This window comes from Suillus paluster (assembly GCF_016628075.1).
Source record: "Suillus paluster strain FC165 chromosome Unknown EDB91scaffold_16, whole genome shotgun sequence".
In the NCBI taxonomy this organism is placed as follows: domain Eukaryota; kingdom Fungi; phylum Basidiomycota; class Agaricomycetes; order Boletales; family Suillaceae; genus Suillus; species Suillus paluster.
This window is the reverse complement of record NW_024537576.1, coordinates 432,047-446,219: the sequence shown is the minus strand read 5'-3', so window position 1 is coordinate 446,219 and position 14,173 is coordinate 432,047. Positions and strand designations below refer to the sequence as shown.

General features: G+C 45.4%; 2 protein-coding genes across 2 annotated transcripts; both read left to right on the top strand.

Moving 5' to 3' along the window:
* Positions 1-6,009: 6,009 nt before the first annotated feature.
* EDB91DRAFT_1015312 (uncharacterized protein) lies at positions 6,010-6,234 on the top strand (the record flags this gene model as incomplete). Its single annotated transcript, XM_041312479.1, has 1 exon — positions 6,010-6,234. A coding segment is annotated over one exon (225 nt), but the record flags the coding sequence as incomplete, so codon positions are not given.
* Positions 6,235-10,388: 4,154 nt separating this feature from the next.
* Positions 10,389-10,919, top strand: EDB91DRAFT_1246762 (uncharacterized protein; the record flags this gene model as incomplete). The annotated part of the gene is made up of 1 exon (XM_041322705.1): positions 10,389-10,919. One exon carries the CDS (start codon positions 10,389-10,391, stop codon positions 10,917-10,919), a length of 531 nt encoding a protein of 176 aa, XP_041178995.1.
* Positions 10,920-14,173: the final 3,254 nt, after the last annotated feature.

Here is a 14,173-nt window from a genome sequence, read left to right as displayed (position 1 = left end):
GATATCTGCTCCAACTTGTATGTTTTCCTCTGTAGTCATACTTACAAATTGTATACTCAGCACATAGCCTTATGCTATGTATTACTGATCACTGCCTCTTTACCCAGAGTATATAACATATCATGTACTTAGCCTGTATTTCCTCAGTCTTGTCTTCTCCCAGTTTCTACTGTGGGAATTCTCCATAGGACTTTGCTCACTCCAGACACAAGTTTCATCTTGTCGTCACCTCTGCTCCTCTGCTCCAACTTAGAGCTGGTCTCTAAGTCTTTATCTTTACCTCCCCTCACCCAATAAACCTTACCACCAATCCTCTTGATCCCATCCGCCTCCAACTTACTTCCTCCACCTCCCCGCCTGCTTACTAGTTGGTCCGCCGCTAGAAGCCTTTACTTCCCGACCCTCAAAGCAGACCAAAGTGGACCACTCATCCTATCATTGGACTACATCAGTCCTGCTCCAAATTCAGGGCACATACTTAGCTAAGGGCGCAGCACAAGAGCTGAAGCCAAGCCCCAACCCCTCCACTTCTCTGTCTGAGCATGGTACCTAACAGTTTTGTCCAACATTTTAGGCCAGAAATGAACTTCAAATTTGAGCACATGCAGAAATTCTGATTAAATTTCTCATTGTCATTGACATATGGTTGGTGGGAATATGGCTGCCAATGCTTAAAATTTTGTATTTTGTTTAAAACACTGCCAAAATTTGAAGTTATGTTTCCATCTTTATGTTGGTTTAAATTTCAAATATTTTCTTCACATTTGGTACAACATAAAAACATCTCCTAAATATTGATAACCCCAATGTGTACTTACTAGTACTATTTAGAGCTGCTAGATCAATGAATCATGGCCCCCACTCTCTTGTCAATGGTTGTGCTAGGAATGGCTTAGGCCTGACACCCATTTCTAAAGTTTAAAAGTCCAGTCAAGTCCAGTTTTTCTTGGTGAATTTTGATGTAACTGGACCCAAAACAATCCTCAATAAGTACTACTATGGCTGGGTTTGAACTGGACCAACAAAAACTGAACCTCACTACAGCATCAAGGTCTTGCAGTCAATTTGGATCAGTTGTGACCACAACTGGTCAAGAGACCGGTAAAAAACTGGTTTGAACTGAATATTTGATAGTCTACACTGACACATTATTAACACAATGTGTATATAGTCAACCAGACAGCCAGTCTTGTGATACATTCTAGACAAAGTCTAAGAAACATCCAAAGGTTCAATCAAAGGTTAAGTACCAAAAGAGGTAACTTAGAATCAAGTCAGAGATGTCAAAGGAAAATCAGTGTAGGTTAAGCTGAAGAATCAGCATTACCTAGCCATGGTTTATATACTACCTGGGTACAGGGTGTAACATAATAATAGCTGTGTCAGTAAGCACATGTGTAAGCAATGAGGCATCTGAGTAATACCACACTAAATATGGTGTGATAAGGGACATGCATAGTAAGTGTGGATCAAAGGAAAGAAGAAAACAAGTTCATGAAAGCACAATGGTAAAAACTACTCTTCTTTACCTAGGTGTCAGAACTGTGCCTAGCAGGTAGGAAGGAGGTGTTGAAGTCTGATGGACCAGGAAAGTCAGGTGATGGACTGAACAAGATGTCAGGATGATATTGCAAGCGCAACTGCAGAGCATGACCAACAATGGGATGATATTGGGCCAATGTTTGAATATACAAAGTGTCATTCTCCTAACTACAATACATTTTCTATCACTATGCCAAGTACTATAAAGCTATGAACCTTCGTGTTCTAACGTCTCAGTTCCTTTCAAGCAACTGAGATGTACATTATGTTTTTCCCTCTTACTATACATGATCTAACGTACCTGTAGAATATTCTTACTAGGTATTAGACTGTACCATTGAGTTCCTTTCAAGCAACTGAGATAATATTCTTACTAGCTCCTGTGTTTTGCATCACCATTTGGCTATCATAACCATAGGTTATGAGCCCTGCCACAGTCATGGATTCCACACTCCCCAGTACCAACCCCGCACTCTTCAATGTCCCAAAGCTGGCCAAGGAGGGCAGCAACTGGATTACCTATAAGGAATGCATGCTGACTGCTATTGGTGCAAGAGGATTGATGTGTTATGTCGATGGTTGTGTCATGAAACCTACACCATACCCTACCAATCCAATGATGGGCACTGTCTTGAAGCCTGATGGCTTGATGCCCACACAAACAGAAATTGAGGAGTTAGACAAGAAAATCAATGAGTACTGTCAAAAGGACTCACTAGTCAAGCAGCAAATGTTCAGTACAATCACAGATTGACTACTCTTGTGTGTGCAGAAGCTTGAGGGCACTACAAAGATATGGGAAGAGATCCACATTATTCACAAGGGCAAAACTGAGTTAGTACAGATAGACCTTTGGTGGTGCCTCCAGGACATGTGATGTGATGAGAATGGAGATATTAAAGATCACTTTGGGGAACTTACATGATTATGTGAGTCCTTGGCAGGGATGGGTGCTGATATTGAGGATTGTGATTTCTACGCCATCATCCTTGGCTCCCTCCCTGAGTCCTATCATCCTCTCCTGTCATTAATTGACACAGCGGCTAAGATAGCCTAGAAACCTCTTACCCTAAATGAACTTATCAGTGCCATCTCCAAGGAGTATGAGTGTCATGTACCTGATCTGACTGCTCCTCTGATATTAATATCCGCTCCGCCCGACCTCATACTTCCCCCACTTTCCTACCATCTCCGCTCCAGTCCACCCTCTGCCTGACCCAGTCAGCTCCCACATCTGCTCCTATGGTTCCACTTAACCGCCTCGTTGGTTGTCTTCCAGCATCATCCATTCTACTGTAAACTCCTTTCCCCATTTAGGTATATACTTTCCCCATTTGCACTTAGTACTTACTTCCCAGATCACCGGTACTTCCAATAACCACTCGACTAACTGATCCGACACGTACATATTGATATCCACTCCAACTTGTGTTTTCCACTTACAAATTGTATACTTAGTACATAGCCTCATACCAAGGACTACTAGTCACTGCCTCCTACATAGAAGTATATAAAAACACCTCCTGTACATAGCTACTCCCCAGTCTTAATATTACTTGTCTTCCTGCTGTCTCTACTAGTGGGAATTCTCTGTAGGACTTTGCTCCCTCTCCAGACACAAGTTTACCTTGTTGTCACCTCTGACCCTCCACTCCGACTTAGAGCCACACTCTAAGTACTTACTCTTATCTCTCCAATCTCATCATTCCATCCCCTTACTCCCCTCCATCCCAATAAACTTCCTCCACCTCCCCTGCTCCGCTCCTAGTCAGATTACCGCTAGTAGCACTTACCTCCCAACCCACCAAGCGGACCAAAGCGGTCTGCCCGTCCTATTATCGGACCCACTCCAAATTCAGGGCACATACTCGGCTAAGGGCACAGCACAAGAGCTGAAGCCAAGCCCCAACCCCTCCGCTTCTCCATCCAAGCACGGTCTCTAACAATGAGCACCATCAGCTTACAGATTGTTGCACCAGCAAAAAGGGTGTGAACTCCACATTGATGGCTAAGTCAACTGGTGGGAAGAGTTGGAAGCCGAGTGCAGGAATGCAGGCCAATCTAGCTGTGACCTGTTTCAACTGCGATCATAAGGGGCACTATAAATATGATTGCTGGCAGCCAGAGGGAGGAAAGGAAGGCCAGGGGCCAAATCAGTACCAGAAGAAGGGAGGATGTGCACCTAGAGAGGGAGCTAATGCAGCTGCCTCTACCCCCAATCCTGAATCTAATTTCACCTTCACCACATCAGACCTTGCCAGTATTGCAGAGCAGATGCACATACCTGTCGAGTGCTGAGGTGCCATTATAGACTTGGGCGCCACCTCTCATTTCTGTCCAGACTGGTTCAAATTCCTTAATTTCATCTCCATAGAACTGCAGGATGTGCATACTGCTGATGGACCTGCCATTAGTGCAATAGGCAAAGGTGACATCAAGATAGACTTACCTAATGGGAAGAACTGCACCTCTGTCACTCTTCACAATGCTCTATACATGCTGAAAATGGTGTTTATGCTTATTTCAACTCGCCAAATCACTGCAGGATGCCTAGACGTCCATTCTTGTCCCCTGGGCCTAAGCACACTATCATCACAACTATCCCACAAGTAGAAGGTCTATATAGTGTTGCCACGTGAGCCAAGCACCACACCAACATTGCAAAGACCAGACTCACCATCCAAGATCTCTACAGAGTACTCAGACATATTTCCCATGCAGCCACCAAGCACACTGTCATGAAAGGTTTTGTCATGGGCCTTGAGCTCAATCCCACCTCCACAAATGAATTCTGTGAAGCTGTCATATCCCATACCTCCGGACCCAGAATTCCAGATTCTCCCCTATGAAAGTCTGGATCTCCGTCCTGTCGTCCACCCAGCGCTCCGCTTTCATCTCTGGACTCACACCTATCTCCTTTTAGAATACTGCTGTCCGGCTACTGGTTGTATACCTTTCTGCTTTGCTTACTGACCTGTCCGTCTGCACTTCATTTCTGACTTCATTTCTTTAATCTGTTGTACACTTACTAATAGACTTTCCATATGCTTCGGGCATAGCTTTTACTTTACTGACTGATTACTTATATGATACCTACAGTATATAAACTCCTGAAAAACTCCAGTACCTCCTCAGTTCAAATATCATCTTAGTTCCTGCTCATTCCTGCCTCTCTGGACTTGAGTCTGATCTCTTGTCAACCTCCAAGTCTTGGGTTTATTCCTTGAGACTACATCTCTGGCTCTACCTTAGGGTAGTCTAACTCTGTTCTGTTTCTACTCTGGACTTGTCCAAAGTAGCCTTACTCTATTTACTCCTAGCCTTCTAGAGTTCCGCCAAACTCCCCCTGCATCTGACCTCCGGACTTACCTGGACTTCTGTCAGACTTCCCTTCTACCTCTCAGAAATTAAGGGCATGTACTCGGGTAAGGGGCGCAGCACACAAGCTGAAGCCAAGCCCTTTGAGTTACTCTTCCCTTGAGCACAACCTTAACACTGTCCGCAAAACCACGATCAGGTACCTCATGCCTTGATGCGATTAAGAGGATAAAGAAAACTCGCAGAATATCACACAGGGTTTGCCTTGTATCACTAGTAGTGGAGGTAAGAATCTGATGCTGTGGACTGTGATTTAAACTTACACAATAGTAGGTGGACAAAGAGGAAGTACCTCAAGAACACTCATCTGAACAAGACACACCACCACATCTACAACACAACACACCTCCTACTACCACAATGGAAGATGCAATTGCAAGAGGTGTAGAAGCCGCACTGAGACATGTTCTAATCAACAAAGAATTTCCAGTTATCAAGAAGCACAGTCCCTGGTGGAGAAAGACGGAGGAAAAAGAACTCCAGCAAGAGAAGGTGGCCGAGAAAAGCAATGAAAGAGACTTTTTTTTGGTAAGTCAAAAGGTGGTATGGAAGCTGCAACTTACAGTGATGTATAGGGCAAAGTGTGGTGTCTCTTCAAAGACATTTTCAACATTTCTCAAGACACCAATTTCATACTCCATCAGGCAGCTAGTCATGAGGATGTCTACTCATATGAATACAAAGACGGCCCAGGTCCCAATTCCAAAAATCTCACCTTTGATCTCAAATGTGGGTCCAAAAGCCCCTGGAATGATAAAGTCATTGGCTTGCTGCTTGAAGAATTGCAGAGAAGGGGTGACCAAGAGAGCTGGCCATTCTGAAGGTCAGAGGCATATATGAGGGAAGTTCTTCAAGATCATTACAAACGCCTGCGTACAGTGTGGATGGCTGCACAACCCAAGGTTACAGCAAAGGGTGGATTGGAGATTCTTGCAGAGGTGTAGCAGAGGCTGATCACTAAGAAAGATGAGACATTGAAAGCAACTTGTGAAACAACTTGTCAGAAAAATGTATGGTCATGAACTCCATACTAATCTGGTACTGACACCTTCTCAGAAATATCTTCACAGAGTCAAGGTTCTTGACCATCTCGTTAAGTACAAGACTGATGAGAATGAGGAAGACCTCCCAGCCTGGCAGTGGCTTCAGCAACTAGTTGGGACATTAGGAGAAGACAGCATGAGTTTGGAGGAGAGCGATGTGGAAAATGATATTGAAACAGTTCTTCATGTCAAGAACATGACTTGGTGCCATGCGATCAAATGGGAATTGGATATTATTGATCACCAAAGGATTGTGGATGATGATATCTTTGCCCCCCAAGGTTCAAAGCCAATGAAACAGATATGCTTAGCTGGGAATCCAATGACATCCAGAAAAGAAGGGGATGGGTTGCCTAAAGCAATGTATAATGAGGAATGGCTTGCAGGTTTGACCAAGCATCAAGCCCAGTGAAGACTGGACATGGCCAGAACGGTTGAGATCAAGCGGAACATAATGAATTTAGAAGCACAATATTTCACCATAGGAGACTCACTGTGGAGACTAATAGAATATTTCGCATCTGTTGCAATCTTGTCGAATGTTGTAGGGTATGTTAAGAATATCAATATCATATTTCACCATATTTTGGTTCAGTTCGTGCGGTATGACAAAATCGATTGTATTCGGGTCAATTGTACTATAATCTACTGGTACAAATGCTTCGACACGATCAGAAAACATGATATAGGGCAATATGGTACAATGATGATAATAATAGTGCGGAACTGGAGCAAGCACAAGCAATCGGGACTCGGGAGGCAACCAGCAGGTGACAGCAAAAGAACAGGTCCCAGGAACAATGTGGACAGGCGAGGAGGGAGACAAGCAAGCACATGCAATCGGGAGGCACCCAGCAGGTGACAGCAAAAGAACAGGAACAATGTGGAAAGGCGAGAAGGGAGACAAGTGAGCACAGGCTATCGGTGGGGGGCAACCAGCAGGTGACGCCAGGCAAGCAATAGCCCAGGCAAGCTAATACATAGGACCATCGACGACATCACTGTTCTTCGCCCAGCGCCCTGCCTTTTCCTACCAAGTCTCAGCAACTCGATAATGGGAGTAGCTTGAAGGCTGTACTTACTAGTTCTCCAGCCTCCCTATCATAAGACTGTGGACAGAAGTGTTAGTAGAATCTGTGAAAGGATGTAGTGAATCAGCGATATAATACCTGGATCTGCACTTCATTCAATTTAGAATAATAGCCTGTAGAGAGAAAAGGTCAATACTATTGGAGAAAGGCAATGATATTAATAGCATACCAGAATCCACGAAACCCGCAGGCTCACTGTCACTCGGACATGCTCTGTAGGCATGCCTATTTCTCAAGCCCAGTCAAGTCCACTCAAGCCCATTCACCTCGCCTCGCGGTGAAGATGTGAGTTCAACATCTTGGTTATTCCAAATAGAGCGCATATAATCAGAGAAGGCGGCGGCAGCAAGACGTGTAGCTACCTTCGAATTAGTGGGGGAAGATGGTGGGGAAGAAGAATGGGGAACCTGGGATTCCCCAAACATTTTAACTTTGGGGTGCTACAAAACTCACCCAAACAAAAGGGCTCATAATGAATGTTGTGCGCATGCAAAGTACCAGAATGTTGCTCTGGAAGTAAGCTGTGTAACAACGAACGACAGGTGAAAATGCTGTGTGCATGGACAAAAACATGGTCGATGACGCGAGAAACGTGATGTGAAGTCGACAACGATGCAATGTTTTACAATGCGGTGCACAGACGATAAGTGCCGTTGGAGATTACACAAGATTGGACCAGAAATTATATGTCCAATCAATATTCTATGCTATTCGAACCGTTTTGGCCATGTCCAGTCTTCACTGGGCATCAAGTTGAGAGGTTATCAATCTTGGATGGAAGATTTAAGTGGATGAGAGTTGCGGTAGCATAGGGCATCATTTTGTACTTCTGGAGATATTGAACGTGCAACACAAGCGCCAAAGGTGTGGCTTGCCGAGTGGGTAGATGTCAGCACTGTGTGAGATTGAAGTCAGGATGGTGATGGAATTAATGTAAGTACATACCAGTCCGTGTCTCAAAACTCATCCCTCAAATTTGTGTTAGGGATCGATTGAAGTCGGACAGAGGAGTCGGGTGACAACAAAAGGATGACACGGCAGTACATACTGCCATATCAGGAGTCCAGTACAATGAACCCAGTTGAAGTCCAGCAGACACAACAGTACAGACCGTCATATCAGAGGAGGAGAGGATAAGGGCGCATTAGGGATCGATCAAGGTCAGAGGAAGGAAAGTTGGAGGAAGGAGTTGGAGGAAGGAGTTGGTCCAGATGATGAACCCAGTTGAAGTCCAGCAGACATGACAGTACAGACCGTCATGTCAGAGGAGGAGAGGACCAGGGATAGATGTGACAGTACAGACCATCATGCCAAGTAGAAATTGAAGTATAAGAAAGTATACATATTCAGTATACAGGATTAGGATAGAATACACTTGAGGGGACTTAGAATCAATTTGTCAGAAAGTACAAACACTTGCAAATCAAGTCACATGCAAATTCCAACCCTCCAAATCAACCAAGTTCTCATTTTCCATGTGCTATGGCCCATATACTTTATCACCTCTCTTCTCCTGGCACAACGGTATGTACTGTCGTGTTGTGTCATTGTCTTGCTTCCTTTCCATTCAATAACTCAAAGTCGCCTACCCTGCTCTGATGAGGATTAGCGCACACCACAGGTAATCCTATTGTTTATTTTCTTATTCTTATGATACTAAGAGTTGCTTTCGGTTTTGATCACCCAGCTGCTGATTTCCACTAGTGTGCAAATGATCTCTTCCTCTTCCATTGTTATGAGGAGCCTTGTTTTTTTTTGGTTTCAAATTTATGTCTTAGCATTTAATATTTATTTGTACCCCCCGCATTTTCTCTCTGCACAACCCTCAGAGACCAGAGAGCAGACAATCGAAATTTACTCTGCCATTATGATTATATTATTATAATTACATTATTTCTGGTGTTCCACAGTCTCTGTGATTCCACTAAGTCCATTGATGGGTTTGTGGCCCGAAGTCAGGCCTCTAATTTAAACCCTGCATACCACAGACTTGCTTTCCCTTTTCTACCCCTTACCTCATATATAACAGTTTCTACTGTTGTTCCTCTTTCTACCTGTCTACTACTTGCTTCCCACATACTATCTATCTGTCTTACCTGCTGCGTACAACAGTTTCTACTGTTGTTTGTATACTCCTCCTGCCTGCTGCATACAACGGTTTCTACTGTTGTTCATTTGCTCTTCTTGCCCGCGCAACACTTGGTCTGCTCTCATCCACCACCTGCTGTGCTGCTCATGGCTTCTAACCTCCATGTCTTCATAAATGAAGGGGCAATTTTCACTTCCTTCAATGCATCCTCGCTTCCTACTGTTATTCCCCCATCCCTCGACCCTGGAACCCAATGTTAGAGTCTGATTGTTCTTCCGACAACATCTGAGACACCTTAATGACCCAGTAGGCATATGAAATGTGCCCATGGTATCCTATCATCCCCCAAAACCCTATGTTTGACAGTGCCATCTTCAGGTGCCTCAATCATTCCTATTCCTCTGTGCCCATCGAGGCGATACACGATCATTGCTATATCTTATGCAAGGATGTCCAAGAAGAATGGCAGGCTCTGGAGCAGAAGTTAGCTTGGTGTCAGGGATGTCTAGCAATGAACATGCATTTTCCTTGGTATGGCCAACCCCCACGAGCTCCGAGAGATTATGGGTACTTGAGGTCTCACATCAATGTGAAGCTCGCAAAGAAGGTTGCTCTGAGATCATGCAATGCATTCATAGGTATGGAGTTCATTCTATTGTGACACATTGAGGCTTATTGGTATTTTCAGGTATTGCAACTCTCTGCACATACTTCATCATGGCTCATCGATATAGACCCCATGATGGTCTCTCAGACTGGACCTCTCTATTGACCAAAGACCCTCAATGTCCCATACCGTCTGCATGGGTGGTCAAACTCTCCTGCACATTTGTCAGGATCTCACAGATGCTGTACCATGCACTGGCATGATTATCAACAGTGCCTATGGTCTGAGTTGAGATGGAGATGTGACCATGTTTGAAAGCTTCAAAATCCCAATCTGGGTGTATTGGCCTTGTAATATGGTACACGATAAGGCCTGGAAAAAATACCTGCCTTCAACAACAGATATTGCTGCAGCAACTCAGACTCAGTGGGGCATCCAGTCAGGATGGGGCACTCAGTTCAACGATAATACTGGGGGAGTTAGGCACAATGGTAATCCATCTAATGATGATCTGTGGGGAACTCAATTGAACGATCTGTGGGGCACTCAGTCAGATGATCCAGCACCAATGTCCATTGTTCAATTGCAGCCCAACCTCTCCCATTTTCCGCTCCCCCCAAAAAATAGCAGTCAGAAGCATGGTGAAGATTTCAAGGTGTTCTTTGCCTGCCTGGGCCACACAGAACAAGGAGAAGGAGATGAAGGAATCACCCTCTCAATGGCAGGCACATCTAGGTCGTGAGCATTTGGTGATGAATTATCACATGCCTGGGAGGTCCAGCACAATTCAGGTGTTCGAATGGCGACCCAATGACGATGATGATGATGAGGATGGATTCCTGTTGCACCACCCCATCACAAAGGCTTGTGTAGAGGAAATCTGGGGAAACTACAACAAGGAAACTAGAATCTTTGATCCCTTCTCTAACCAGTGGGACTTATGTCATGCCCTCAACCCAACTAGCATCCCTGACAGTGACGATCGGGAAGATAACAACATTATCATGCCTCTGCTTCCTATAGTTGCTCCCCCTGTACTTCCACCTCCTACTCCTTCCAGTTTCTCACAGGACATATACAAATACTTCAGCAATGAGGATTCACTTGCATCAAGACATGCGAGTATTGAAGGACTTGTCCCTGTCTTACATTACCATTTTGGATATTGAACCATGGCAGCTATCTTGCCTCCTCTGAATGTATCAACATGGATGCAAGAATGGACTAGGAAGATGCAATGGGAACATACTCGGAAGCTAGTTGGCGATTTGACAGCTGAAACAGGTTTGATTGCAGAGCCACAACACCAAAGCATTATGAACTTCATTGCACTTTTGGTAAACTTCAAGCAGTCTGACTCAGGCAGCCTAATACTGTCTGATGTTTGGGATTTAGGACCCAATCCGTCTCTACAAATTTCACATGCGCATATCCAAGTTTCTTACACCCAGCTATTGCAACATCGGTTCTTTATAATTGAGCCCCACCAGTCCCCAAATCATGTTGTCTGGACATTGGCTATTCCTGACCCTGTTACCGCGGTGATGTGCCTGTGATGTAACTGGGGTTCAAACATGAAGGAGATCGTACTTGCTCTCCTTCAAAGAGGTATAGCATTTAGGACGCTGCAGCATATGACCATCACGCCCAACTTGTGGCACCCCCCTACTAAGCTTCATACCTACACCTTGGGACACCAACAATTCCCCTTCCACGTGATATATGCGGATTACGTCGTATATGAGCAGCCACATCACGAGTTTATGAACTGGCCCTGAGCAAGGGCTACTTTTCTGCACGGGGGACTCATATGGCAGTTGGCTTTGCACAGCCTTGGTTTCGACCATCTCCCATCTGTCCTTGATGGTATCTCGCCCAAAGCTGTTCCATTTGGTCTCCTATTGTGCAGCAATGATCAGACTTACTATGACAATGGGTTGTCGGAAGAAGAAATTGATTTTATGTGCAGGACATACTACATGCACCAGGGTAAGCTTTCCCTTACACAGATTGATTGATCGTAGCAATATTAATACTCACACTTTCTAGCTCAGGGCACATGTTAAGGTCGTGCTCAAGGGAGAGGTTACTCAAAGGGCTTCGGCTTCAGCTCGTGCGCTGTGCCCCTTACCCGAGTACGTGCCCTTTAATTTCCGGGGGACAGAGGGGAAGTCCGACAGAAGTCTGGGGAGTTCCGGAGGACTTAGTGTTGGTGGAGTTCGGCGGAACTCCGGGAGGTTTATACTGGGACAGAGTAAGGCTACTATGGAAGTCCGGAGTAGAAACTGAACAGAGGTTAGACTACCCTAAGGTAGAGCCGGAGGAGTAGTCCTAAGGTTTAACCCCTAAGACTCGGAGGTGGACAAGAGATGAGACTCAAGTCCGGAGATTGCAGGAATGAGCAGAACTAAGATGATATTCGAACTGAGGAGTTCCGGAGTATTACAGGGGTTTATATACTGTAGGTAACATGTAAGTAAATCAGTCAGCAAAAGGTAAGGGCTATGTACGAAGCATGTGGAAAGTCTATTACTAAGTGTAGCGGATCAAAGCAGTGAAGTTGGAAATGAAGTAGAAATGGATGGATCAATAAGCATAGCGGAAAGAACATAACCGGTAACCAGAGCAATAGCTAATCTAAAAGGAGTTAGGGGTGAGTGCAGAGATGAAGGCGGAGCGCCGGGTGGAATAGTAAGATGGAGGAACGGACTTCGATGAAGTAGATCTGGAATTCCAGATCCGGAGGTACGGGATATGACAGCACAGATGTAGTAGTATCATCCTGGTGGTGTCATATACCGGATCCGAGTACCCCCAGTACCACCTATAAGCATCCCTACTGCTCGTCCGACCCCCTGTTTCCCCATCTGCTCCATTCCTCCTTCTCCAACAATGCACGAAGTGCATCTCAGCAGGATTAGCCCTGCTACCTCCACCCGACCCAGTTCCGCTTTTCCGACACTACCCCTATGTCCTCTGACACCATGCCCCTTCCATCCGACCCTATCTGGGGTTCTGCTCCTCCACCCTATTGGTCTGCCTGATCCTACTCCTACTCCCTCCGCTTTTCTGACCCGCTTGGTTCCACTCGTCTTGTCCCACCCAACTATTAGTCCGTCCGACCGCCTCACCAGTCCCCTCCTAGACTAGGAACCACTCAACTGGTCCTATCCCCGTTTAGTATCATAGTTCCGCTTTTCGGATCACTGGTAATCTCTATACCCTAGTGATTCTGATCCATTGCGTACATACTGTTCCCCGAGCCTTATTCTCATATGTCTCAGTCATCCTATTGTAATCCTGTACACTCAGCACATAGCCTTCTGCTATGCTATGCTATGGTCATCACTTAAAGTATATAAACATATGTACATTTGTCTGTAGATACTCAGTCTGAATATTACCTTTTCTAAGCCCTGCTCTTCTGTTCTTTGACTTGGGACTGATCCTAGTCAACTCCTGTTAAGCCAGCCTAGGGGATTGACTCCCTAGGTCGGCCATCTGTCATATACCTGATCCGACCGCTCCGATACTGATATCCGCTCCACTTCCTGACCCTTCCGCCCCATCCATCCTCCACTCCATCCAATCACAAATCCACATTCCACCCTACGCTTCCGCTCAACCGCTCAACTGGTCCCCTTCCATAACCTCTCCATTCAACTGGATCTCTTTCTCCTTTTAGATATATACCTTCCCCATTGGTACATAGACCCTTACTTCCGGATGACCGGTAATTCCTATTACCGCTCGATCACTGATCCGACGCGTACATATTGATATCTGCCCTGACTTATGTCTTAACCTATGTAAAATACTTACAAACTATATCCTTGGTACATAGCTAGTTATCCTGATCACTGCCTCATACATAGAAGTATATAACATATCATGTACTTAGATATTTCTCCTCAGTCTTAATATTACTTGTCTTCTTGCAGTTATATCTTGTGAGAATTCTCAGTAGGACCTTGCCTCCTCTGGACACAAGTCTCAACTTGTTGTCACCTCCGACCCTCTGACCCTCCGCTCCGACTTAGAGCCATGCTCTAAGTCTTCCCCGTATTACTCCGCCCCTATCAAATATCCTCCTTCGCCCCTCTGCATTATCCTCCGCCTTTCCCACCCCTACCAACATTCCCCTGCTTCTATCCCCTCTCCGCATCACTCCCCACCTTCTCTGCTCCGCTCCTAGTCGGCCCACCGCTAGTAGCTCTTACTCCCCAACCCTCAGAGTGGACCAAAGTGGTCCAATTGTCCTACTGTCAGACAACACTGGACCTGCTCCAAATTTGGGGCACATACTCGGCTAAGGGCGCAGTGCAAGAGCTGAAGCCAAGCCCCGACCCCTCTGCTTCCTGAGTCGGCACAGTACCTAACACCATCCTCCGATCATCCATTCCTCTGTTCCCCCATTCCTCCA